We start from the raw sequence: 25,422 nt of genomic DNA, 5'->3' as shown, positions 1-25,422 counted from the left end.
AATTAGCTATTTAGCAAAGATTCCAGCAGATAGCTAAATTTCACTTTTCAAAGGCATTTCTTCCACAGTACTGACATTAATGATGCTACCGAAAACTTTCAAAGTCTGAGCAAGATGCTCAGCTTAGACAAGATGCCAATAAAAAAATTACATACTCCAGTTTTATTTTTCACTTTTTTGCAAATACAGGGACAATCAATTGGTTTAGCTGAGCACAACTCAAGTTAAACAAGGCATCTAATTCACTCATCTGATTTGTCAATGTTAACTACCAGCTCTCCAGAGGCACAGTCATCATCCCTAGCCAACGGTCATTACTTTTCCTCTAACTTTTATTTATTGCAGTGGTAGAAAAGAAAACAATCCTCTCCTCCTGCTTAAATTTGTCAGTCACATGATGGTTGAAGAGCTTGTCAGACAGTGCGATGCAGGGCTGGGTGCTGATAAGGATGGGGCTGGCAAGCATCACATAGCACTGATAGGTACAGTCTAAACGAGGATGCAATTTTAATTGCTTGAGCAACCTCCAGCAGCTGTAAAACTTGGGAGTATCGCAGGTTCCGTGGCAGCTCCTTGGCATTTCGTCAGTCTGCAACTGACTGCACATAAATTCCACCTTTTCAGAAGATGTAACCTGTAACCACTTCCACACTAGACAGTGAAGCTCTGGTAGCTGTCAGCCTCCCAAGGTCACCCTGCTCTCATCAGAGGAGCGAAGGTACAAACAAGAAACATGTCAGAGAAAGATGAAGAGCAGCAGCTGTGTAACTCCAAACCGCCCGCCTCATCCTCGGGTTCGGGATCACTAAGTGGCAGACACAGCTGGTATGGGATGCCTGCACCGTCAAATGTCAAAAAACAAGCAACAGAATCCAATAACAATCGATTCCCTCCCCACATACAGCTTGTCAGGGGGGCTGGGGAGGTAGAAAGGTCCAAATGTGCAAAATGCTTTCCCACCGATTACCCAACACCAAGGGCTGCCAGGAAACTAAGCAGAGACAGCCAAGGGCAGCGAGCCTCACGGTGCAGGCAAAGGTTCACAGGGAGGTGGCTGAGCACCTTCCTCAACCCCATGTTGAACGTCCCATTCAGGCATGGGCAGGGACGGACATCGGGGACTCCCACTGCCCCTTCACTGCTGCAAAACAGCACTGAGGACAAGCGCACGATAGCAGCAGCCAGATAAGGCGTTTCCTACTAATATCTCACATGAAAATGTTTCTCCTTTCTCAAGCATGGCTGTTATGCCCCCAAAGTTAAAAATATTTAAAATATTAGCTTCTAGTCACTTAAGAACAACCTATAAGCAACCTGTTAATCAATATGGCTGTGCAGAGCCATTCTACTCACAATCACACAGAAGAGCAATAGAACTGTCTGCCATTGTAGCACTTTGAGGAAAAATAACAACATCCTCTCTCTCTAACAAACATTTTTATCCAACTGTTCTCCTACTGGAAAAGAACAGTTTTGTTTGTTTTTTGTTTCTGTTGACAAGAACTTTCAAAGTTGGAAGTTGCAGCTCTTCCTACAATGACCTGTTTTGATGAAAAAAAAAAAGAAATAAGTAATTTACAACCATGCCAAGACCACTGAACTTCATCCCTATAACCATATTACTGAATGAACAGACACTGGTAAAACATCAGCCAGTTATTTGCCAGACAGTGCCACGATGATGCTGACAGAAAGTGAGTAGAATGGATGTTTAAATCAGAAAGAAAATAAGATATTTGGGAAGACAGGAACCTCGTCATGCCAGGAGGTCAAAGGTTTTTTTCAGCAACTCGCTTGTTTCCCACTGGAAATGGATAAGAAGTTCACAGGCTTCTGATCTTCAGAGCAGTCCCTCACACAAAAGGAGAGATGATTTCAAAGAACAGGGGCTGGATTACACATTTATAGATCACAGGCATATTTAACAGGTCAGAGGGCCTCAAAAGATTAAAACATCAGTGTTTGTAGAATAATGGCTTCTTCAGATAGTTATGCCAAGACATCATCATTAAGCAGAGTTTGCCAGGTCCTAAAACCTCAAAAAGCATTTGTGGAGTGCTGCATGAAGCTTTGAAATCCATCTCGCGCTCTTCTTTGTTATGCCAACTTGCCCTTAAAAGTATTAAGCCTGAGAGAGACAGGCGAATTTACAAAAACTGTTGTGGCAGTTACGGATTAGTATTCAATTACTGCTGTTGGCTTGTGTTTAACCACCAGATCATTATCCCAGAGTGACCACTTGTATGAGAAGAACTCAAAAAGGAGAGAGGGGAGATAGTACACCAAATCTCTTGTTCATCATTTTGACAGGGTCTTCTGGAGTGTTAAATTTTTTTACATATATATATTTCCATGGCAATGAAAAGAAAAAAGTACAAGCCCTGAACAAGAAAGCCTCAAAGCAACCTAGAGGGAAAGGCAGGAATTTTTATCCCCTTTCACAGGTGCAGAGACTAGGAGTCTGCTACTCTGTCTATTCTTATGCAGGGCTGCTGATTCCAACAGGCAGCCCAGGTTATTTGTGTAGCTCCACTCCAGCAATCAGGCATCTGTGATACATGTTACTGCCCGGGGATTCAAAATTATGCCCATATTTATTGCTCACTGTGAAATAAAAAATGGGATGCCACTGATTTAAAAAAATCCGTAACCAAATGACATAGCCACATCATGCAGCAAGTCTGTGGCAAAGGCACAGAATTCAGGGTTTACCAGCTCCTAGTTCTCCACTCTAGCTATTACAACACACTACTTTTCTACTCCCTCATCCAAGTCAATTTGACTTTGCACAGGGTAAAGCCTCCACCCTGCCTTAGGAGGCTGCTCCACCACCTACAAGATATAACTGCATCACTATAGTGACTAATATAGCAGAATACACATGGATGATATAGACGTTTGTTCCCAGCAGCATCCTGATTCAAACAGCTAAAAGGACCACAGCAAATAAAATACAAGAAATCCAGCAACATTCATTGCCTTGCATCAGTTATTTCTTCATCATTTATTTGTCTGGCAATGCATGAGACTAGAGCTGAAAGAATAACACTTGTTGGATGCTGTTAAATCTTCTGTACTTGCCAGAATTACTTCTGGCAAGTACGATTTTTGTAAATTTGTTTCCAATTAGTGTATACAACAAATGTTGCTTATGCCCAGCTGAACTCGGCTTCCTGGAAAATGGCCCTAACAAATGGCCATCTGATTAGTCCCCATCAGGAGGAACATACTGTATCTGAATAAGAAGACTAAGAGAAAAACAAATGGCAACAAAGAGTACTAGGCACACCACTACAATGCAAAGAGAGAACAGTAGTGTACCTTTGCTCATTTGAGGCACAAATTCAAAAAGATGGAAAAAAATCCAGCTTATCTTCCAAAGTGTTTTTATTGCCTTTTCTCAGGTCAATGACTTAAACCACAGATCACCTTTCTGGAACCTAAGTCAAGTTTTCTGATGGTCTGAAGAAGTAATTTCAAACACAGAAAGTATCTGGATTCTAGCCCTATTTCATGCTCTCTTTCTAAATCCTGTCACAAAGTAACTGATGACTTCAATCACACTGCAGCACTGATTTCCTCCCCTGGATCAATACAAAACATTTCTTGATTAGGTTTTTGGTGCTAGGACGAATCCCACCACTATCAATCTTATTGATTGGCATCTTAAAGTACAAGTATATGAAGATCCCTAGATTTATTTTTAAACAAAAGCTTCCACGTGTACATATGGACTGAACTCCAAACAATTCATACTGTCAGATAGCTCACAAAAAATGGGGGAAAGAAAGAACAGGAGACAGAACAGCTGTGAAGGGAGAGAGAGTAAGAACCCAAGCAGCGTACTGAAGACAAAGAGATACTGGGTAGACTTCAGAAGCAGTGCAGACTGCTGAGAGCACAACTGCAAGAATATTTTGCTTAAACGCAGCCCATAGGCATGAAAATACAATCGAAGACTCAGCTGACATAAACTTTAAGACACCAAGTATGGCACTTCCTGTTCTCTATTTCAGCAAGAAGACTTCACCTCAAAGTGTATATTGAAATCTAACCTGTAAGACTATTTTAAAATGTAATTTGAATTTTGCAAGTCCTACCTCTGGACACAGGTATTCATTTGTGATATTTATATAGCAACTTCATCCTCAAGCTTCCTAAAGCATATCACGATCATGTATTTGCAGTACTGTGCAAATACAACCACTGCTAGGGTGGCTTCCATAATAACTAGAACACAGGATATCAGTCAGCAATTAAAAAAAGGAGCCTGTGGTCAGGTCAAGACAACAACCAGGCAGGCAGTGTTCACTCTTTAAAAAGCAAAGCTAAGCACCACTGTAATATGGCTTATAAACCATATACTTGCTCCTGCAATTGTACTGCTTGAGAGAGTAGATGTATGAATTCCCCAAATCACACACAGTTCATCTGAATTCAAACAGCAATGACAACCTAATACTGTTATTGGCTCTCCCACTCACTCAAGTAGCACAGATCTGTGTGCCAAATCCAGGGGTCTCAAATCTGCTGGTGATCTCAGTGTGTATTAATACATTACTCTGGGCTGGAATTTTTTCCTCCATTTCTTTCTGAAAAGCTGGGGTACTACCCATGCCAACTACGTTAAAAAATCATGAAGGCTGAAAAGTCAGGCACCAAAAAGTCTGTGCAACATTAATTTGGGCAAGCATTATGATACAATGCAGTTCCCCCTGACTGCATTCAAAGACCTTACCCACATTCTACACTTTTGCAGGAAAACCAAATCCTGCATATAAACCATTTCACTACATAGTTCCAAATAGCTCTCAGAACTGGTTCAGCTTGTGCACTGAATAAGCCAGGAGAGCTGATAAAAAAACTCAGCATATGATTAATTAAGAATATTACCATGCATATTCACAAGCAGGGTGAACTGGATGTGTTTAGAAAGGTTTGATTTTGGCATTTCCCCATTTTCTATGTCTGTCTTTGCAATCTCAATAGATCCATTGTAGCTGATCTGTGTATATGTTTGTGACCTATATATGTGTTACATGTTTGTAAGATGTCTGCGCTATCTGCACTAAGCTACCTTACGTGCCTAACCTCAGTGTGATTCAGGAAAACCAAAGTTAGAAGCACAAACTCCTTATATAGTAAAGGTTGAAAAACAAGTGCCTCCCGGAAGAACTGATTTAATAGACCTAGGATGATGACCTAAAGTGGATGTTGTGAAAATCTCCTTAAAGCAGCAAGTTTTTCCTACTTATTCTAAATATATACCTTTTTCCCCTCTGCAGTGCCAAAGGTCTGCTTAATTCACACAGATTTAATTGACACAAAGAAATGAAAGAAACAGATGGGTAGAGGCCAATGTTCAAGCATGTCTGTTTGTGTAAAACAGTGCACACTTCCAATGTGTATATGAGGAAGCAGTGTGTGTGAAAGGGAGATGAATAGGAATTCATTTGGAAAAAAGGAAACACAATGGATATCATACAGGAAGTTTATAATGGGCAATTGAGACTGGGTCCTCAGGACTGAGTGACACTGGTCACACATGTGGCCAAAAAACCCACACTGATATGAATAGCTGCTGTCAGCCTGCATTAGCCAGGAGCCAGTTTGAGAACATATGGCAAAACAAATGATTCAATGCAATCTGCTCATTCTGCTGCTTCCCCCAAATATTGCTGTACTAACATCCTCTGCTTTTTGCCTTATTACATAGTGTTACTATTTAAGAGCATGGAAAACACCTGTAAGGATGACAGAGACCTACAGAATTACTAGCATGATAGGCTGCTGTGGAGATTCTCATACTGTTTCCATAGATCAGCTTGAGATGTTTACACGTTATCCTGCTCCTTACTCACATGAGAGCAAGGAAAAGAAGGGAAAGCTAGCAGGCTTGTCCTTTTTCTTTCTCCCAGGCAAAAAAGGATGCACTGTCCCAGTGCATCTCTGGATTTCACACCAGGCACCCCAGCTCCTAGCCAGCACCACTGTCCTTAAATTCTGTGAGTCACAACAAGCAGAAGTTTTACCATTTAAACTCCTAGTCACATCCTTCAACTTCCTAAACCATCTATTTTCAGGCCTATAATCTCCTGAGATAAAAATCTCAGTAAACAAAGGAAGGTTGGGGCTTTTTACATTGAAAACTTCTTTTCCTTTTATAGATGTGGTTGTACACATAAATAAGCAAGCACACTAGCAAGCAGTGACGTCTGAGACATCACTGTCGCCACAACTCATCTGTCTATCATAAGTTTTGCCATGTTTATTATTTTAAGAGCTGCAGATTTCCACGAGAAGCAGACTGTATTGACTGCAAAAAAACTCTAGTCCATTTTTTTTTTTAAATGAATGTTTACGTCTTAATGGCAAAGAGAAGATGTTTGAAAACAGGGACCTTCAAAACTGAGACAGCAGGAAGCAAAAAACATATTCTAAGATTTTCATTTAGGTTTGTTCCATAAAGCTCAGGATTTAGAAGTAAATCTAACCATTTCTGGGGATCTTAACTACATGTACTCAGGCAGACAGACTGCTCTCAGTTTCACTGAAGTTCTTTTCCTGGTTCTGCCAGTAACCTGGTGTGTAACCTTGGGTTATTCTCTCTTCTGTGTGCTCTTCTTTTTTCTATCTGCCTTCCTTGTCATTGCTTGGGTCACTATAATCCTGACCCTTTGAAGCTCTAAACATGTACCTTGACATGTTGTAAGTCTAAAATGTATGGGACTACTTACAGAGAACATTTATACATATAGTAGTATAATATATAAAATAATGTATATACATTTTACAAAGGAGTTCTGTGTATGTATGAAAACACACCAAAACAACTGAAAGCTAGTTATTTGTCCATATCTATTACAACTACACACTATTCCTTTCTTTGGACATTTCCATTGCCAGCTCACATTCTGTTCATTATCTAGAGACGTTCATCTTATGGGGCACACAGTACCATATCACAGTGCAGCTCCAAGTTTAGGTCTCCTTTATTAGTGTGAAGTCGCACATAGCCCTTCTTCTTCACATATTTGTATCTTACAACATCTTCTTCAATAGCAGCTGTATCAAAGCAAAAGACAATAATTAGCTCTCTGGAAGCTTACTCATTGATCTTTAGAAATCATGAGAAAACGAATTGCTAGATTCTACTGTCTGACCTCTTCCCCTGGGGTACTAGGTCTTCAGGGATTGTACTCTGCAATTTATCTATGATAACCTCATATTAATCTCTGTGCAAAACACTTTCCATTATAGAAAACCACCAACTCCTCGAGACCCAACAATATCATCTATATTTTTAATTCACAGAAGCATTCAATATTACAAACTATAATTTTCAAGTAATGTCTACCAATCACAAAAGTTACTTTGAAACCAAATTGTTTCTTGTCAAACTTGGAAGCCAAGCAGGTTGTCATCAGTCAACCACAAATTGCTGACATATGAGGACCTACCCAGTTCTGAAAACAAATGAAGCTGTTACTGGAAACATTACTGGAAAGTCAAACCAAAGGATTAATCTAGGAAGTTTGCACTTCCATTTTGTCAAAATGTCCAGTTAGTCAGATATTTTCAACACTCAAAGAGTCACCTGCAAATCACTGTAATCCACTAAGTAAAGGAACTGAACTTGGTAAAAGTAGTTTTAGCAATGTATTCAACCTTTGCCTAAGTGTATGACATACTTCCTGCATTTTAGTGCCAAAAGCAAGACCTTTCTTTTCAACTGGGAATACTAATTGCTCAGCTATGTAATCAATATTCAAATTAAATAAATTCTATACATTTGTGTTTAGGCTGGAGAATGAAAGAAAAACTTTATTGTACTAAAGTGCATTTTTGTGTAACCTTGAAAAGCTGTAAATCAACAGTTATCACCACAAAATTTGCTGCCATTCTAACCAATACTGGGTTAGGCCAGGAAGGGGGTAAAGATTTTGTGTGCTATTTGAGGAGAGATTATACTTAATTCCTAACTTACACAAGTGGATATCCCATTTTGTGGTCCCCAGGCATAGAAAATACCTCATTCATTTCAGTCCAACATGAGTAACTGCCATTCAAAGCCAAAGCTAATTTATAATTGCTCCATTATTTTCAGAATGAGCTCACTGGAAAGTAAGGATATATCTACTCAGGGAGTACATTTCCATGGCATCAGTACTGACCAATTATCAATGCATTCCTTCAGTCCTCATAAATGTATGTGTGCTAGGGAACACATTTAAAACTGGAAAGTAAATAACTTGTAGCTAGGTAGTTCTGGTACCTGCTTCGTGGGTAGTTTCAGGCACCATTGCAGTGGAGGTAAAGGAAGCACTTACTGCTCCAGTGGAATAGTGAGCCTGTTCACAGAAGAAAAAGCAGGAGAAAAAGACATTAGATCTTAGAATTTATCTACTAAAGATACTGTATACTAGAAACACATAAATGTCATCCTTCTGAAGGCAGACTTCTGCTCTAGCTCCTATAGAAACAAACAAATGCATGATGCAGTGATAACTCTGTATCTGTTATCGTAATATTTGCTCTGATGAAACTCTAGTTAAGGCTGCCCATGTGCTGAGCTGAAGGGGCTTATTGCTTCCACTACAGTTTAATACATCATTATGCAAAGATTCCATTATCAGAATTTATTTGTATGTCCACAGGTGGAGATATGAAAGGAGTACTGCTGGCAAGACATCTGTAAAATTCTCCAACATTGATGAGTAAGTGGAAGGAGAATCAAGTGAACCGCAGAGGTATGGTGGAGGAAAGCAAACCACCCCCCCCTCCCACACACAGCCCTTCTGCATGCAGAGGCACTGTCCCATGGTTCCCAATGTCTATTTTGAGCTTTGCAATTCTCCTGCAGAAAGGAAATGTGAATGTCACACATGGATTTTGTAGTAAATTACAAAGATCTAATAAAGAATTAGTAAAGAATACAGGTCAGGCCAATGCTTTGTCAATAAGGTTACACTGCATCCTATGCAAGTTTATAATTATGCCCATCCACATCATTACCTGACAATCTGACTCTCCAACATGTGTAGAGCTCATCGTTGTCTCTCACCTCTTTTTTTCTCCCTACATCTTTTGTTTTCTTATAACACTAAGATGCCCTGAAAAAGGGGCAAATGTGATCCCATGGTCACATATACTCCCTAATCTGTCACTAAGCCTTCTCATTAAAAGCCATATGCTGCATTGCTATTCCTTTTCGTGTAACTGTAATCAAAGCATGAAGACACAAACATCCCAGAATTATTAAAGGAAAGAAGAATACTCTGTCTTGCCCATTAAAAACAGCCTTTGATGTAGGAAGTCTAGATGCAGATGAATTGTTTCTCTTGACAGCCACAAACACTCAGTAACATGCACCTGGAAGAACATCCTTTAAAATATTCCACTAAAAATCCTGCATTCTATTGGAAAAAGATGGAGAAGCAGCTGTGGATGATTTATATATTTGACCACACCAGAAGTGATTCACTTGCACAGCCCTTAAGGCCTGTTCTCTCTGCCAATAACTGCAGGAAGCAATGATAACACAAATTCAAAGCAAGAGATTACAACCTGGGAAAAAAGGTTCTGCCAACATATACATCATAACCACATCATAAAGATTCTTCCTTCTTATTGTGCTCCATTTCTAAAATGTTTGGTCATGTACAATGATTTAACAAAGAGAAACTCACTGACACATACAACGTATTTCTAAGGAATCCCAATGATTCTCATATTCTCATCTATGACAAATTTCCATTAACAGAAACCAGAAGGAGTAGTGTCTGTTTATACTGCAATATGGCCTGTAAGCTGAAAAACATCTATTACCATTTCTGAAGAAGTCAGTCAGCGCCAAACTACAAATTAAGTCAACTTACTGCATTCAGTTTATCCACTTTCTTCTTTTCAGGAGCCTTCATAGTAGCTGCTAGAATATCATCACCTTTGAATTCCTTATAAAGCTCAAGTAAAGTCTCTCGGGTCTCTGTATTTGTATTTTTTAAATAGTAAGATGGATCTAATTTTGCTTTTTCTTCATCTAGATAAGACAAAGTTAAATCATTCAGAGTTAAAAGAAGAATTCTATTTTGTTCTCCTTCAGTTTATTACATATCTAGTTACACAAAAATATTCTAGATATTATCTCTACTTTTTTTTTAAATAAAAAGGTCTAGTAACTATATTTATTCCTGCAGAAACAGTAACAAATAGCAATGCATAACACTAATGACAGTATAACTTGAAATATAGCACAATAAATGCCAATACAATGAAGTATAATAAAAGAAAAAAACAATTTCAAATCAACTACTGCAAAAATTCCTTTGAAACCACTAGAAAGTATCTAAGTTCATGCAAGTCTTGTAAAATTTTTATAGAATAATAAAGACAAGATATAGTTGGGTACAACATAAACTTCTGTCCTTTGTCTTGTCACTGAATGGCCAGGCCTGTGATGCAAAAATCCCAAGATCAGTTCTTTAATGTGGTACCAGGGGGACAAGGCTGGTGGACTGGACTGTAGAAATTGATTTTTTAAATTTATTTAATTTTTTATTTTTAAAAGTTTCACTTGTTCTCTGTCTTGGTATGCCTACTATCTGCTGGATATTAAATATTCCATCTCTGAGATAATACCCACTTATTTTTAGCAGGTAAACAAAAAGAGAGATGCTTGCTTGCAGAATTAGTATCTTTAAAAAAAAAAAAAAAAAAGAGATGAGATGAGATGAGCATAATAAGACCCAGAAAAACACACCATGCTTAGAATCAGCAATTAGACCTCATTAGAAACAGTTCTAATGGAAACCACAAGGGCAAAGGAGAATTTTTTTCCTTCAGCAATTTAATATTAGCAGATATTACTAAGCATTTAGCTATCCAAAAATCACAAAAGAATTGAGAAGTAAACTTCTTAGAAATCTAGAACAGAGGAAAAAAAGAACATTTTATTTTTTATTATTAAAATTATTTTGATACTATTTTACAAAAATCTATACCAATGTTTAACTTGGAAGATGTCCATTATTATCCAGACAGAAGGATGGGTAATACATTGTTGATACACATGAAAGAGAGCCTAGCAGACAGGTATGGAAGATGTAGGTTTCCTTGTCTTGGTTCTGGTACAAGGCTAAGGGACCTCTTGGCAAATTATTCTTCCTCCTCTTCTCACTTCTCTCTCATCTACCTACTCTTAAAGGATATTGAATGCTTTCTGTGTTTGCACAGCACTTGATAGAGACAGTTAATGATTTCTCAAAGAATCATGTCTTTGCTTCAAAATTTTTTAACACCTTTTGATGTATAAAGGACAGTTTCAACAAGCTATTCATGTTTCCAAGAAGCTTTCAAAGTTACCACTAGCTACTGAGGGATGTCCATCCAGAAAACTATGTCAATTCCATAACGTCTTTCGAATTTGCATATTTGGGTTGGTATTTTCTCAGCCTACCTTCAGTTCATCCTTACCTGGATCAATTACTTTTATGTTGTTCTTAACATGAAAGAAGTTTGAGACATTGAACTTATCCAGGTTTGTTGGATCCTGAAAATAATAATTAAAAAACCAAATATCAGAGAGCTTGGTATGCACCCATTCCATGCTACAGACTAGTTTGAAGGGCAGACACCACCATAATAAATGAATAGGGAGAGACAGAATAACTTCCATACTCCCCAAATCACAGAAAGACAAAAAAAATATAAAGCAATCAACCCCAACTGACACCAGCAACGAGCCTGTTCACAGTAGGCTCCTTAGGGATCTGGAATTTAGTTCCAAACATATTACACATATTTTGCCTACAGAAGTTACTAACAGAACTAAGCTGAGTCTACCCTTTCCCAGTGAGAAGAAACAATGAGAAGCTGCAATTGCCTGATTCTTTGCTTCATTCTGTGGTTTGGTCTAAATCTATGCAAATTCACATTAGCTATCTCCTATTTATAACAGTGTGCCTGATTTGCACGTGCTCTATGAACTTTTGTAATGCATTTCAAAATACAAATAAACCTCAGAGCAAGTAAGTCTTTGCAGTCAGAACTGGTTTGATTGTTTTTTTTTACTAGTGAAACCTGTGCTTACAGAATTACATGTAAAAATAAAAAAAATAAAATAAAAAGCAACAAAAAGTGGCATTATGAAAACTTTATTGAGTGACCACTCAAGGAAAACAGCAAAAATACAGTCCATTAACTGTAAGTCTTTGTACTATCTCTAGGCAACTTTCTGCATAACTTTGACGTTTTGTTAGAGAGAGTGAGACAAGGAATGCCTACTGGTGATCTAGGTTACATTATACCATTATTAAACAGTCCTTAATCCTCTTCTTACAATGACTTCAAGGTTTTTTTCCTCAAGCTCCTCTGCAGAACTGAAAGGTCAAAACATCAGCCCAGGACACCCAGTCATTTCTGGAAATTCTATCTTACAGAAACAATTCAAAATCTAAAATACCAAAATATCTTAATAATATGCAATAGTTTCAAGTTCAGGATAAAAATAATACAACCTATTATGCAAAGAACCATAACACTGACATGAATACTATTATCCTAAATTAATTTAACAAAGCTTCTTGGACCACCACTGTTAGTAAGACGTTCTAACAATTCGATCTCTGGTAAAAGTAATGATTAATACGAGCAGAGCTAGTAGCTCCATCACTTATTAAATGATCTAATTATGCTCTTTATTCATCCCTGAAATGGTACGCTTCCACCAGAAAGTGCATTTTTAGTTTTACTGCTGGTAGTAAAACTAAAACACATTTATGAAATCAAGCTGTGTGATTCTGTACCCTAAAGATGACCCCCTGTCTTTCTGCTGTCCTCTTTCCCAACCACTATATAATAATTTTCTGTTGTTTCCTGACCCACTCTACCCTTCCAATAGATCTTCATCAAGACATGGACTGCCAAAAACCCCAGATATTTTATCTTTAAGATCTTGCATTAGAAACAGATAATCTTTAAATAAAACTACTAAGGAATAGGAAATTTGGACCTGTTTTTTAACCATTTTTGTATCCTCTGACACCAGCACTTAGGTGTATTTATTATTTATTACCTCGCATACATATTTATGTATGTATGAATAGAGATAATTTCAGCCTTGCTCTCTGACAGTCAACAAGATGCATGGAGAAAGTCTGGAGAAAGGGCTCAGTGTGTTTCCAGAAGTCACAGGTTGTCTCCTTCCAAATACTCTTCAGTAATCGTGAGCTGTAGCTTTCCCAGACAGAAATCATTGCCTTGCACATAAATGTACCACCTCAAAAGGTGAAGGAAGTAAGACTGCTTACCTTTCCAGGAAAGGAAAAAAAATAAAATATATATATATATATCTGTGTATTAATATTAATAGAGACAGATGGATTTATAGCAATCCACATGTCTGCCGTTCATGGCAAAGCTGAAGGGCAAGACTGACTCCTGAAACTGACTTTTCATGGAGAGGAGGGAGGGCAGGAGACAGCAGTAAAGATGAACCAGAAAACACCTTCACTATATTCCTCTAAATAAAGCTTCTTGATTTACTGATTTATTGATTGTTTGAAAATAAATAAAAGGATATAACAACTGCCAGTGCCTTATGAAACCATGTGTTTTGTGCTCAGGGTACCAAGAATCAGATTAGTTCAAACTGTTTCACAGCCACAGTTCATTCAATTGTTTACCTGGCTTAACCAGCCTAATTGCAGGCGTTGAGCAATGCCATTAACTCCAGCAAAAATGTTTAGCGTCTCCTTCCCTGCAAGGGATTGCTCAGGGCTCTCCAAATCGCCGCTAACCTCCCCATAGGCAACGCATCCATTATGGTATGAAGGACAGCAGGGGCCACAGGGCAGCTCCCTCTCCTTGCAGACCACAGCCATCCATCTGCTTTCTGAGAGACCCAAGACAACCCCAAGCCCCAGAACTGAGACAAAGGTCCTCCACACAAGGTCCTTCATCACATTCAGGTGGGCCATTTGTTAAACGGAAACCTCGACACATGTTTGATTTACAATATTGTCCCTTGTGTTCCTGATTCTGCACAGCAGGAGCCTCAACACGCATTGAGAAGGCAGACAACCCACGCGCCTACTCCAAAACCAGTTTCCCTCTGCCAGTGGGAAAAAACCTCAAAAATGGTTCCTTAAGTTGAAATTTGAGTGTCATCTTACATAGGACACCTAGGACAAGTAGTTGACATATTGATTGCTCCCTCTAAAATACAGCATCATGATACACTAGAAGTTTGATTAGAATTAGTTTGATTAGAATTAGACAAATGTGCATACCAAGTGTGACAGTACTGTGATGAATATTAAGTTAAACACAAGATACCATTTGCTTCTACCATCCCCAAGAGCAGAAACACATCTGACCAGTCCAACCTGTGCAACAGAAGACACAAACCATTTCCCTACTGATGGTACAGAGTCCTACAACACAAGATACACATTTTTTAAATGTAGGTCTATGAAAATTTTAGAAGTGCACATGGTCTTTAGACATATCGCTTCAGGAAGAAAACTGTCTAAACACTAATAATTAGCCTGCCAAGTTCCTCTCATTGCATCCATGACAGTTACTGGGCACAAACTCAGAGCAGTCCAACCAAAACACCGCAGGAACAGGCAGGCAGACGTACCCACATGGTCAAAGCCTTGAGCTTTAATGAATTAATGGCCTCTCCTGGTCAGAGAAAGGCTGGACTCACAGGGATGCTCCCAATCCTGTTAAGATTAAGGCCTAGAGCCCAAAGGCCTAAAGAAATAAGTTCTGTGTAAGTGTGCAGAAACCAGAAAGGAAGATGAACCATGAAGAGTAAATTGGCCTACTTTTGTTTGTCTTAGCATGTTTAAAAATATGTATTCAAATTACTATGTGTAGCAGTCTCAGGGTTTTTCTTATTAAGGTTACAAACCATAAACTTTAGTTTAGCAAACTACTAGCACAGATACAGACTTCAAAGGGTTGCTAACTATCATGACTATTAAAAATCTCATATTTGACATTTTCATGAAAGTTGAGCTCTGAAAACAAGTAAACTCAAGTTTTATTCCACTTGTTTTTTTCCTATCATTTTCCACTTTCACCTACTTAGGGAAACAGCTTAAACTCTGTTAATCTTAAGCACCATACACACAACCCCCCAAAAAAGCAGGTTAAAACCAGTGCAGTTTTAGACCGTGTGATTTCTTTGAGGCCTGATTCCTCTCTTACTATTTGCTTGGCCATGCTGCATCCCTAATTATCTTCAGGACTGTTACTTTCATACGCTGACCATGTCCCAACACGTCACTTCTTTACCAACCACTCTGCACATGCACTGGGGCAGGATTCACTCTCAGAGAGCCCTCATCCACAACCAAGAGGAAATCTGCTCTGACCTGTCACACAAAGAGCAAACGAGAAATAGCTGAGGAGTGAAATATCAATTAACAGTGTGCAGCTCAGCTACCTCCAACTTAGCTCATTAGTTATGCTTCCTGCCACAAATGCCAACGGTGTTTAACAGCTTGTTGGGAACCATGTCTTATCCATTGCTGATTAGGTTATACAGAAACAATAAAATTGACATAAGGAAGCACATAACAGTATGAGCCTTTTTTTTCCTTCAGTGGCAGCAAACTTGTTTGCATTCTACCCAGATTTTTTTTTTTTTTTTTCCTATTTCTCCCAGGAACCCCCCTCCATTTCTGTGGTGCAAAATGGATGCATTTGTGAGCGTGCATCTATCAGGGAAGGCTCTCAGCAGGGTGTCATCAGAGGACTGTGCCTATTACCACTGGCACAACAGGGTTGGGGGGGTTTACTGCAATTCTTCCTGTGAAGAGGAACAGACCACGTCTGCTTCTGCTTTACCTGAAAGGACTGCCATTGAGCAAAACCACACTTCTCACCAACTCCCCTCCCCTGCCAGCATACAGCCCAGCTATAGCTTCTAAGAGTTTCCAGAGCAGGAATAATTTCTGCTGTATCTTCACAAATTTGAGAGCCGTGGTTTCTGGTTTGTGAACAGAGACACAGTGGAGGATGAAGAATTGACAGGGGGCTAAAGGGGAAGTTGTTCTGAACAATTCCTACCAAATGGGATGTGAAAGTAGGGTATTGCAGCATTCTTAAGTTTTCTCTCCTCAGGATCCTCTCACACTTGTTGTGATGGGAAGAAGTCCACAGGACTCTCAGAGCCCACCACCGTGTCCAGCAAAGCACTAGCTCACGCTGTTTCTCTCTGTGCATCTTGAGCTGGGGCAAGCACGTGCTTCAGCCTGCCCACTCTTACACAAGGGAATACAGATTATACTTATTTATGTGCCTGCTATTAAGTTCCACATCATTACACAAAGAATAATTTGCAAAATATATGATTGAAACACACAAAGAATTTACAGTAACAGTAATTATTAATAATTTCTACCAGACTGTTGATTAGATTTTGTCACAAAGATTAAATGGTGGACAGCAGACCTTGAGATCTAACCCTGAATTATACCACCAAAAAAATTTACTTTGGAAGATAACTTCAAATTAGGTTAAACATTTAGATTGAAAACTAGCTGAAAACCTGTAAAACACAGGACTGAAACAATCACCTACTTCTGAATCACAGTCTAATGCGATCTTATTTTGTCAAAACTCTTTCAAAGCTATACTGAATCCTACCTTTAAAACAGTTGCAAAGTGAAATGATGAACAGCAATGTACCAGAATGGGAAGCAGAAGAGGGGGATAAGAACACTGCAAACAAGCTTCAACAATACCAGCCTTCCTATTACAGATAACCTTGTCCCCACAGGTCTCTAAGTGCTTTACATCATACCTTACACATTAAGTGTAACTAATAAATCTTGAAGTACTTTAGCTGTCTGTCAGCTGGTAGCACATTCATGACATTTGCAAGGGATGCTAAGTTAGGCTGAGCTGATCATCTTTCAAGGTAAAAGAATACAAGTGGGTTTAGAGTTATAGGAAACACAGACAAAATACAACAGAAGTATTCCATTTAGAAGAGATACGAACCAGTACAGCTGAGAGAAAAATTATCTGAAATAATAATAAACCATAAGGAGAGAGAAACTTGGAAAAAAGTTAACACCAGCACTACAGATGGAAAGCTTGACTTGAGTTTGTGGCAAGACCTCACAGCTAAGAAAACGAAATTTCAACTTGAGGGTAGAGAGCTACAGTCTAAAAAATCCAGTCATATTAAGACTGCTAGTGTCTAGGAAGAGTTTAATATGGAATAATGTCACGTGTATTTCTGTTGTTATCAGCAAGATATTAAACCAGAATCCATGACATCTTTTGCCTAAATAACTACATTCCAGTTCTGGTAATGTATCTTGCACACCAGGATATGGTATTATTCTTTACCTCCTGCCCTGAGGGGCTGGATAATATCACCATATGTTGATGAAAAACTGCCATGCTCTACCCCAGGACATTCGCATTTCAACAGAGAAAAAAGCAATTTCTGTATATGTAAGTGCAGGAAGCACTGTGGATTCCTTTACAAAGAGAAGTACATCATAGATCTAAGATAGTGTTATTAACAACTAAAGTCGTGATTTTCCTTTTTTTAGTTCCAGATCCAAAATAATTTGTCCTTTTTAACAAGTAAACTTAATAGGACACAATTAACCATCAGTAAAAGCAAAGCGACCAGCTGAGATGGTGTTCACCAGAAAAGATAACAGGGATGGATTATGATTACTGTTTGAATAATGTTTAGCAGCAAGACCAGAACAAAAAATTTTATGCAATTCTCTCTCTTCTGGAAAGAGCAAAATTTTCTGGTTTTGTTTTTAATTATATACATTAGGAGAGAGAGGTCAAGTTTGAGGTCAATAGCTATTCTGGTAGAACATCCCTAGCAGCTGTAGGATTGCCCTTTATGTATCAACAAGGAAAAAAGAGATCATACAAATAATCTGTAAACATACATTATTCAAATTTTCCATTTATCATGTTGTATTTCACTAGCAAACACAGGTACCCCATCTGCTTCCTAGGACATTCAAAGTCAGCCTCTGGAAACGCTATTTCCTATTGATAAACACAGCTATTACAGACAGTCCTATTCAGCTGTTATTTGCAAAGCAAAGAATGTTTTTTATAGCAACTTCCTTTATATCTACGTTTTTGCCAAACAGGAGGATCAGTCTTACCAACTCACTCTATTTCAGCTCTCTCAGATACGACAGTACTCAATTTACATGGGGGAATGGGAAAGCAACAAAGTGATAAATTTCAACACAGAATTGAAAGGTTTTTAAGAGAAGCGGGATTTGGGATAGAGCTCAAGAGCCACAAATTGAAACACAACAGATTGCAGTCATGAACTCTGGCTAAGAAACAAAGCCACAGGTGGTAGAGCTTGGCAGTATGAAGCCACCATGCTGCCTGCAGTGTTGTCAACAAGAGAGCTTGCAGAGGAGACATTGGTCTGCCTTTCAACAATTTACATGAAGAAAATACGATGAGAAAATAACGACAGATTCCTATACCACATATACATAAGCAATTTTAATACCCAGGCTGGTCATACCACTTTAGGTTGCATTCTGGCCTCAAGAAAGCAAGTCAGGGTATGGTACCATTTGATTAGGAGAAATCAAGGTATATGTGCAAGTTTGCAGTGGGTGTTGTGCAGTATATTAAATGGCTTACTTCTCATTCAACACCCTGAAGCCATTTTAGCCTGTTTGTTGAAAATCCTTTTTTGAAAAAAAATATTTAAAAGCTAATTGGGTGAAGGGTCAAACTTCAGCTGGTTAACAGCATTCAGATGGTCAAAATCTCTTCCAGTCCAATCCCAAGATGAGAGTACCTTTGCTATTTCTAAACTTACTTGAGAAGAGTATACCTCAGGATTGTACACTACAGAAGTTAACACCAATCCATAATGAGTTGTTTACTTAAGAGGAACAAATCTACTCAACGCATTACCAACATCATCCTAAACGGAGGTGAGAGAGGTACAGGCAATGTAAGGCTGTGACCTTCACGTAGCTTGCAGGATGACTGTACCAGTGACTGGACAACTATCATAATCTACTTAGTTTCTGTTACCAGACATATTCATCCAAGCAAGAAAGAAACCAAACATGTCAAGAACAGAATGAAGATGAAAAATATTGATAAAAATCCACATAGGGAACATCTAAATTGCTAGCTATTGCTAGATTTAGGGGACTATAGCATCCATTTGCTTTTATGAAAAATCAAAGCTAGGCATGTAACAGGAACACACTCTTTATACATACATTCAATTCCAAACCTACAAAAAATATCGAAATAATTTTAAATGACTGTACATTTCAATTATTTGTTCAAAATAATTTGGTTTTCCACACTGATGCACAGAAACATTTTTAGTCACTCATGTTGTCTTTTTTTACCGTTCCAAATCCATTAGCAACCATGCAGTTACATTCAAATAACATTCTGTTGGGAGCTTTCAATCTGAAAAAGCTATGTTTTTTGCTTCCATTGGATTAAAAACATTTTACTTTGTTGCATTAGCTTGAACCGCCACAAGCCCAAAGGAATAGAGGAAAAACATTTATAAACATGCTGTTCAGCACTGGGGAGTAGGAAAGAGGGGATGTATTTCATTTAAATTTAGACATAAATGAAAAATATTTTTCTATTCAAATTAGACTGTATTAGTCTTGGTTAGTGGCAATTAACTGTTCATGAGATGCACACTAACTCGTGACTCCAATAACAATGATCTTTGAATCTTTTTTCCCCTGTTTTGAAATCATGCAAGCTTAAAATGTCTACTTTTAAACAAAATTTTTAGATCTTTTGATACTAAACATCATCTGTAAATAATTATCTTTTACACTGTGAAATTTACAGTGCTGTTTTAATTTAGGTTTTAATTCTGCTAAAATCAGTAAAAGGCCAGTATTGGTATCTATTCAGAATAAAACCATTCTAAGCAAGCACTTAAAGAAAATCCTCTGTTTTGCTGCTTATTTTACTCTACATTTAGAGAAACTTTCTATAAAAAATGCTTTTCTGAAGCTTTGACTTTTTTAGGCATCATCAAAAGATTAAGATGGACAATCAACTTCAGTCTTAATGTAACATGTTGACTTCCTAAAAGTTTATATACTTTACATTCTAAAACATGTTTCTTTTGATAACATAGACCAAGTACTGTTGGCTGTCTAGAGCTGAAGACGATTCCGGACATATCTTTACCTTTCCTCTACCCAGTCTTTTCCCAATGCACTTCTTAAGTCTCACAATAAATCAGGCGTGTCACTGTAAATTTTCAGGTAAGATTAACCAAAAAAACCCCAAAATCTTATGTGTAGTTTGACATCTAAAACTTAAAATTATGCACAAGGTCTTATATTTAGTCAGATACAGTGACATAGTGACCAACTGCAAATATATTTGTAAAAATTCACATTTTTACATGGCATCCTTGACTTTTTCTGGGCACTTTTTTTTTTTTCCTCCTTCAGTTTACAAAGTTGAACAATCTGCTTATCTACAAGGCACACTATAATCACTCTAGAGATTTGTCAGGCTCTAAGTTATATGAAATCTTTGTGGTTCATCTGGATAACAAAGAAAATACAGCAGTTCCCTTTCTACCCACCTCCAAGACACACATACAGACAATGTTTCTCTGTTCAATTATTCTAAATTCCTGCTATAACAGTGTACATAGCAACATTTCATCCTCTGCAAAAAAGCTGTATAGTAAGACATGTACAGAGAGAAAAGTTTACCTGCAGTGTCACAATGTCTTGCCGAGTGAAGGGCTCATCTGTCAAAAGATCCTTGTAGCTCTTTGGTTTTATGTTCAGCTGCTCAACTGCCTAACAGCCAGGCAAAAGACATAGATATTAAAAATTGGATTCTGATGTGCAAATAGTACAAGTAAATATGTGAAACCAATAAAACCTTAAAGTACAAATTATAAAGAAAACAATTTCAGCCTTCATTCTCAACTCACAGCTGCAGTATTTTCATTGTGTGCTTTAACAGACGAGAAGCTTTTGTCTTTCATCCCTACAAAACTCGACAGTTTTGTGTGGTTTGCTTTTTTTTAAAAAGAAAAAACCTTGCAGTCTCCATTCCATAGTTATGCATATAATTTTATCCAAATTCATCATAAAAATATTGTCAAAATAAAAAAACTTGCTTGCAGTTTCCTAAGTTAAGTATTTACAGATGGTATAAGACAGGCAGCTTTAACAAGGGGTCGGTATCTCCCCCACTATCAGCACCCCTCAGAGAGACATGCGTGTCCCAGGCCAGCTCATACCACGGCAGAGTTGCATTAGCCCCTCACACTCTGTCCACCCTGACTGCTGCACCTAGCCTGCAGCAACACTTCTGTTCACCTGAGAAAATTAAATGATGCTCAACAAAGCAGCAGTGTGTCATTTCATAGTGAGAATCAATGTGGAATAAATGCTTTGTCATTACGAACATATACATCATACAGAGTGATGACTATGGAGGTCTACCTGAAAAAAAACTGAATCTGTCTTATTCACCCAAATGGCCTCTATTCTCCTTAGATGAAAGTGGTAATATTTTTCTAGTACCTCCAAGAGTCCATAAATTAATTCCATACTTAAAAAAACCAATAAATGCTATTGCTTCAACTGGTACACCACACGAGAAACAGACCCTCTTGGCGCAGCTTGTTTAGGAAGCCCAGTATTATAACTTGTAGTAAACTGAGCAATAGTTTTACAATATCAACAAGCATTTAACAAAGACTACTCTTAAACTCATTCTTGCCTTTTAACCACAGCAATCAGAGGATCATGCTTCTAGAAGGAACAGAAAATACTTTCTATTTTAACTTAATCTTGACTGCTTTCACAGCTGGAATGAAGACAGTTCAACTACAACAGAGCAAGTTTTCAAAAATGTGATGAATCCAGCCTTTTCCTTGATTGCAATGGTTTCAGCTCACCCCTCTCTCAGTATCTGAAAGTCCTACTGAAATTTCCCATCAACAGATTTCAAAAAGCAGATGTTTCAGTGTTCAGACTTTTTACAACTCTGGATATGGATCCATTAATTGAAGGATTTATTTGCTACTGAAAAATAAATAAACCTTGCTTTTGCAATAAGGATTATGCAAACAAGTCACAACTAAAATTCCACCTGGGTTCACACAAATGTTCGCAAAACACAAATAAAAATGCAGTTCAAGTGTCCATTAAGGCAGGCTCTCTGCTCTTTCCCCAGCTTCAGTTAAAATACTCTTTCCTCCTCATACTTTAATTTCCCTGGCTGTAAAACAAGAATAAAACTTACCTATCTTGTTAAAGCATTTTGTGATCTTGAATGAAATGCATCAAGTATAAAATTTTAATAATGAAATGCAACAGAGAACCTACCTCATAGGCAAACACATTTCCAGTTGTCTTGATGGCCACAATATGGGAGTTATTGGTGAATACAGTAAACAGCACTGGACAGTGGTATTTACCTGATGGAGGGGAAAAAGCTTAAATTTGGCATGAAGTCCTGCAACTGTTTTGAAATAGTTAATTTCTGTTATCTCTGTGAAGGATATTTACATTAATTTTTAACACAAAATGTAACTTCAGTGTGTATTTAATGGTGTTTTAACTACAGTATGATTCTCATTGCCAAACAGAAAAACTAACACGAGAATTATAAAGCAAGCAATGAAAATGCAGTTTTGAAGTCTACTGCCTTCAATCCCTCGACACAGAACTTTGTCCAACTTGCTTGATATCTATGAAGTACCACAATACAATTGTTATTGTTGTAATCAAAGCTCTATTGATAGCATGAGCCTGTACCTTGTAATATGCCCAGTACCCTATTTTCAGTGTTGTTCCCAGAAATAAAAGTTTAGCTTATGTCCTACAAAAAAGTTCACAGCAGCTGTTGTGCTTTTAGGAGAGGAGAGTATTTTGTATTCAAATGTGGCAAGCAGAATGCCATTAAATCTGAACACGTTATTCAATAAGGAACCCAGCTTCTGCTCTAATCAAGCTGTGAATTTTCCCAGGAGGGTCAGCATAAATATTAAGCATGTCAACAACAAGCAAACTGATGGAAGGCAATGTACGAGGAAAAAGAAAAATGTCTGGATGATCTCAGCAGAAAGCAATTAGAAGAAGGTTATTAATACTTGATCAGTTTGCTAGACCTGGAGATTTGAGTGAGATTTTTAAAATCGATTGGGCCTATTTGGTTCTTTTTTTCCTAATTACCATCTGAAAATCAAAACCAGCAGGGAGACCATAACAGAGACTGCTCACAGCACCTGCGAAGGCAGGAGGGGCAAGCACCTACAGAGTACTTACTGTTAACTGATAAGCCAGAGGAAGAACTCTGACCTCCAGCACACGGATGCAAGTAAAAGCTGAGGACTATTTCTGTTAATACCACTAGAGCTGAAGAAAAGCCATTGCCACAAGGGACTGGAATTCAAGAGGAAGTTTAGAAAGGGATTTTTCGAAAAGGTATCAGGGTATGGCCCAACTAATGGATACAGAAACACGCTGGTAAAATGTGAGGCCTCACTCCAGCTGCATAAAAAAGAGCCAATCCCCATGTTTTCAGTTCTAGCAAAAGCAGAGCTGCTGAGTGAGCACACTTGTTGATCTCGATAGAAGGAATTCAGCTAAGGAGGGATCATTAAATGGAATAAACTGCAATATCTGAAGACCTTTTTATCATACAGGTGTGAACTGAGAAGATCCTACATATGTAGCAACCATTCTACATGTTAAGATTTGAAGAAAAGTCTGCTGATAGACAGAAATGCAACATTTCCCCCTTTTGTTGCATTTTCCTTTGATCAGTTAATGACATAGCATGCACCTTTTTAAGGAAAAGGCTTCTAAGACTGTGTGGCTGCCGTCATTCCAACCCAGCACTATGAACTAGACTTCTTTAAGGAAAGCACAATATCACAGTACCTTTCAAAAACCTTGGCCACAGTGACTATTGATCATTTTTTAACACCCTGCTCTTGAGACAGATGGAACACAAAATGCAGAAGAAATCCATCAGCTAGAGATAAGACCTTGTAGTCCATGGACTTTGGTAAGGAGACAGACACTCCAGAATTTTATTCCCACCTAATCCCTGCCACTCTCATTTCAAAGAAATCATTATCTGCCTTGTAAAAGATGAATTAATCTCCGCTTTTCTCTTTTATTCTTAGCGTCCTCTCTTAGATGGCAGATTTTATATCTTTAACCCTGCAGAAATAAAGCTTGAGGCTGCTGTCTTGTGTTCTGCTATTCATAAAATCCCACATGTAAAGTCTAATTCATTTTATAAACAAAAAGTTGTTCAAAATCAAGTGAACAGCAAATATTGCCCCAGGCAAGTTAGAAAAAGATAACATATCATAGAAATTTAGCCATTTCTTAAATTTCTCCTTAAAGTAAACAGTACCTTACTGCAGTAGCAGCTATAGTAAAGTGAAATTGCTGAATAATTTACAGCTCCCCAGTGTAAAGAAAAACAGAAATGGAACTTTAAAGGTAAACATGTCACTCACAAGAAGCAGTTACTCTACTCAAAAAATAAAAACCATGATAGAGACCACAAACTATGTAACTTTACCATGAGTAAGACAAACCAGGATTTATTAAAGCACTCATTAAGGAAAAAAAAAACAACAACAACACAAAAAAACCCAAAACACAAACCACAGAGAATTACCACACTTACCTTCACTGTTTTTAGCAAAATTCAGCTTTATAAGTGATTTGGCATCTAGTTTCTAAAGAAAATGAAGCATTAAAAAAATTAATCACAACAGAACCTAACCATGGAAATAAAAGGGAAGTGTAACATCAGTGTTAGGATTTTAATAGTACATAATTTATTAATAATATATTGCAAGTTTTCTGAATCATCAGAAGCCTGGGAACTTAAGTCACAGACAGCCCACAAAAACAAGGCTCACTGAGGCTGAGAACTGGGGTAGATTTATTTACAGTGTTGTAGTTTGACACAGTACAGTGCTAACCAGAGTGAATAAGCTCAAGAAGTTGCACACAATTGTCTTAGCACAAACTGAAAGGGGAGTTTGCATGAAAAGCTAAGAGGCAAAGATCATTGCTGCTGATCAGAAGTGACAATTCAGAAGGGACCTCTGATGGAAGTCATAAAGCCAGCAAACCTTTTTGGCAATCAAGCTTGCTACCTTTTCTGAAATAACCGTCATTTTTCTTTTACTTCAGGAAACGTGTAGCAGAGTCCACATGATAACTAGCAATAATGAAGAGAAATGGAGGCACAAATTCGCTAGAGAGGCACTTCGGGTGATGAAGGGAGTCCTAGGAGGGATCTTCGGCTACTTAATCCCCAGGTAGCAATTCCACAGAAGAGGGAACCAAGATAGCAGCCGAGGTTGGGGTAATGTTCTCTGACTCCAGAGAGGAC

General features: G+C 38.0%; 1 protein-coding gene across 2 annotated transcripts in view; it reads right to left on the bottom strand.

Moving 5' to 3' along the window:
- The window catches only part of PPIL2 (peptidylprolyl isomerase like 2), a 74,308-nt gene that overhangs the window by 33,181 nt on the left and 15,705 nt on the right, over positions 1-25,422 (bottom strand). For both annotated transcript variants that reach the window (XM_075041582.1, XM_075041583.1), the window contains exons 6-12: positions 24,706-24,757; positions 22,383-22,474; positions 20,751-20,840; positions 11,473-11,548; positions 9,879-10,039; positions 8,276-8,351; positions 6,959-7,065 (exon numbers count right to left, since the gene is read on the bottom strand). In XM_075041582.1, coding sequence (XP_074897683.1) covers positions 6,959-7,065; positions 8,276-8,351; positions 9,879-10,039; positions 11,473-11,548; positions 20,751-20,840; positions 22,383-22,474; positions 24,706-24,757 — 654 coding nt within the window. The remainder of the gene's footprint in view (positions 1-6,958; positions 7,066-8,275; positions 8,352-9,878; positions 10,040-11,472; positions 11,549-20,750; positions 20,841-22,382; positions 22,475-24,705; positions 24,758-25,422) is intronic.

The sequence above is a fragment of the Buteo buteo genome, chromosome 11 (assembly GCF_964188355.1).
Source record: "Buteo buteo chromosome 11, bButBut1.hap1.1, whole genome shotgun sequence".
Classification (NCBI taxonomy): Eukaryota; Metazoa; Chordata; class Aves; order Accipitriformes; family Accipitridae; genus Buteo; species Buteo buteo.
The sequence above is the reverse complement of the archived record's forward strand: the minus strand, read 5'-3'. Positions and strand labels throughout refer to the sequence as shown.